Raw genomic sequence first — 3,159 nt, 5'->3', positions numbered from 1 at the left:
ATATGTATATATAGATATATAAATATATATATATACGTGTGTGTGTACATACATACCTGGACTAACGATTCACAGAATTCGCTCTCCCACATCGTCAGGATATCCAAAACCAAAGCATTTGACAAAATCGCATCTCTGATTGTGATTTAATATTACAGGAGTCAGTTTTTGTAACCGGACGAGCACCGACTAATACCATGCCATGGCATTTGCATCCTACACAAAGTACGTATTGGTAAACGCACGTGCTGCTAAAATCGTATGTATATCGTAAAAATAGTACGTAATTGTGAACGCGAGTGTTGACACATCCGTATTTATATCATAAAACCAGTACGCATTGAAAATCGGATGTGCTGATATACGTAGAATGCATGCATTACACACACGTTGCGGGTGTCTCTGCTGACTTAAATAGGACAAACAGCGTATGAGCAAAGACACACGTGTGTGTGTGCGTGTAAGTATACATGTATGTGAGGCGTACGGTTATGTATGAACAAGCACACGTGTGTAAGTGTGTGTGTGAGTGTGTAAGTGTACATGTATGTGAGGTGTACGGATTTCCAGCCCGAAGTTCCCCCAGTATCTACAGATGTTCTCGTACGGTTGGGATAGTGCTGGAATGCATGACACTGAGTGTGTGTTTTATAATATCGTGTTATTATTATATTGTGACATATTATTATAATATTATAACGTATCATTGTTATATTATAACGTATAATAATTATATTCTAATGGATTATTATTATATTATAACGTATTAATAATAATATATTATAACGTATTATTATTATATTGTAACGTATTATTATTATATTATAACGTAATATAATTATATTACAACGTAATATTATTAAATCATAACGTATTAGTATTATATTATAACTCATTTTTATTACATTATTAAGTAATATTATTATATTATAACGTATTATTATTATATTATAACGTATTTTATTATATTACAACGAATTATTATTGTATTACAACGCAATTTTATATTACAACGTATTATACGAATGTTAAAAACACTCCATGTTGTAAACAAATGGATACAAGAAAGTGTTGTGTTAATATGAATGTGTAGGCTTTTGTGGGTAACGTATTGTACATGTATCAAACATACTCAAATACAAATGAACTAATATACTCAAATATGTATAAAATGAACAAGTATACAAATGATAAAGATATTCAAATACGTATGCAAATGAACAAACATACTCAAAAACGTATACAAATGAACAAATGTACTTAAATACTTATACAAACGGACAAATATACTCAAATACGTGTACGAATGAACAAATGTACTATAATACGTATGCAAGAGAACAAACATACTCAAATACGTATAGAATGAACAAATATACTCAAATATGAAGAAAGATACTCAAATACGTATGCAAATGAACAAACATACTCAAATACGCGTACAAATGGGCAGGAGAAGTGTGCGTGCCTGTTCTTACCTATCCATACCATCCGGTGGGTGATCCCAATAGTCAGTCCATATCGCGTCTACTTCGCTGAAGTCCGATGTAATGACTGCGCTATAAGCCTGTGACGTCAGCAGAGCAGAAAAATCAACAACAGACATCCATCCAGTACACCGCATACTACTATTGAGGTGTTTGTTCATCTAATACACGCCTACAACGAGCAAGGGATGTGCTCTGCTTTATAGAGCCAGATGCCTGCAACACATGTACAACGCTCATCGCACTGTACAGAGCCACTGCACAGGCACTTCACAACGAGAACCCGTATATAGATGACATGTTGGAATGAGTCTGTTTTTCTTGGCCAGCACTGGCCTTGTGCGCGTATTTTATATAGATCTTCTGTAAGCCTTTATTAAAATATTACGAAATTTTAAGGTTCAGGGTTTAGGTTTAGGGTTTACGTATGCCTTGTTCAGGTGCTCTGTAAGTCGTATCACTACTACGGAGTTTCAGGGTTTGAGGTTTTACGTATACCTTGAGCAAGTGTTCTCGGTTCGCCTTAATGACGCTATGGTGTTTTAAGGTTTAGGGTTTAAAGCTTTGGGTTCAGGGTTTAGGATTTTCATACCTCGTTCAGGTGTTCTCGGTAGGTCCTGAGTACTTCGTCTACATCCGCTAAGGACCTGCCAATATCCCCTGTAATCTCCGGATAATCAAAGACCGGGTGGAACCTATGCCCAAAAAAACAGGAGACAGGACACGGTCAGCAGTGGTGCTTTGAAGTTGCTTTAAACTCAGTACCCCCACACCGCCTAGTACATTTGTTATGTAGTATACATGTAGCATATATGTAGTATATAAGTAGTATGATGAGACGTGTTGATACCACCTGTAATATGGTATTTGTACCGAAAGACAATCAGAATGAATACTAGAAGGCCATCATATACGCTTTCTCATAGAAACGCGTGACAAGTTGCACTCACCAGACGTTTGCTCTCGGGTAGGTTTATGGCTGTCTATAGAGTCGCTTAGAACGAAGTAACGCATATACCTACTTCGCCTAAAGGAGTGGCGTAAGCGTACATAAAACGCAATAGGTGTGTATGTTTTATGATTGTGTGTAGGTATGTATATCAGGTAGCATTGAATTATATTTGTGTATATGTATGTATGTATATATTAGGTCTATGTATGTATAAAATTATCATACCGCATACATATATGCTCTGTTAAAATTAGAGTATTATACGTAAACAGGTGCTTGTCTGTACATTTATTCATAAATATTACCTGTCATTCCGTTAGATATAGTGAACCCAATGGATTCCGCATACATAAATGCTCCGCCAGATTGTGAGTACCGTACGTAAACAGGTGCGTGTCTATACGCTCTTCTACGAACAACACTCCGTTAATGCTAAACACGTGGTAAGACACTCACCAAGGAAATAACGCGCGCGAAGTCGCAGACTGGATAGACTATGTCTGTTAACACGACTTGCTAAAATCCTCTATCAGTAATTGAACAAATTTCACATGATACATGGTAGATGAACACATATATATACATATATATATATATGTGTGAGTGTATGTACGTATGTATGTATGCAAGTATGTACACACCCACAACACCCACACGCACACACACACACACATATATATATATATGTGTGTGTGTGTTTGCGTGTTTGTGTGTATATAG

At 36.1% G+C, this 3,159-nt stretch overlaps 1 protein-coding gene across 1 annotated transcript in view; it reads right to left on the bottom strand.

Annotated features, from left to right (window-relative positions):
- Positions 1-2,188, bottom strand: part of SARC_06238 (hypothetical protein) — a gene marked incomplete at its 5' end in the record, with an annotated part of 4,280 nt that extends 2,092 nt beyond the window's left edge. Inside the window, 3 exons of the mRNA XM_014299849.1 lie at positions 57-135; positions 1,479-1,567; positions 2,080-2,188. Of these exons, the coding sequence (XP_014155324.1) occupies positions 57-135; positions 1,479-1,567; positions 2,080-2,188 (277 nt within the window). The remainder of the gene's footprint in view (positions 1-56; positions 136-1,478; positions 1,568-2,079) is intronic.
- Positions 2,189-3,159: the final 971 nt, after the last annotated feature.

The sequence above is a fragment of the Sphaeroforma arctica genome (assembly GCF_001186125.1).
Source record: "Sphaeroforma arctica JP610 unplaced genomic scaffold supercont1.438, whole genome shotgun sequence".
Lineage (NCBI taxonomy): Eukaryota > Ichthyosporea > Ichthyophonida > Sphaeroforma > Sphaeroforma arctica.
This window is presented reverse-complemented; position numbering and strand designations above follow the sequence as displayed.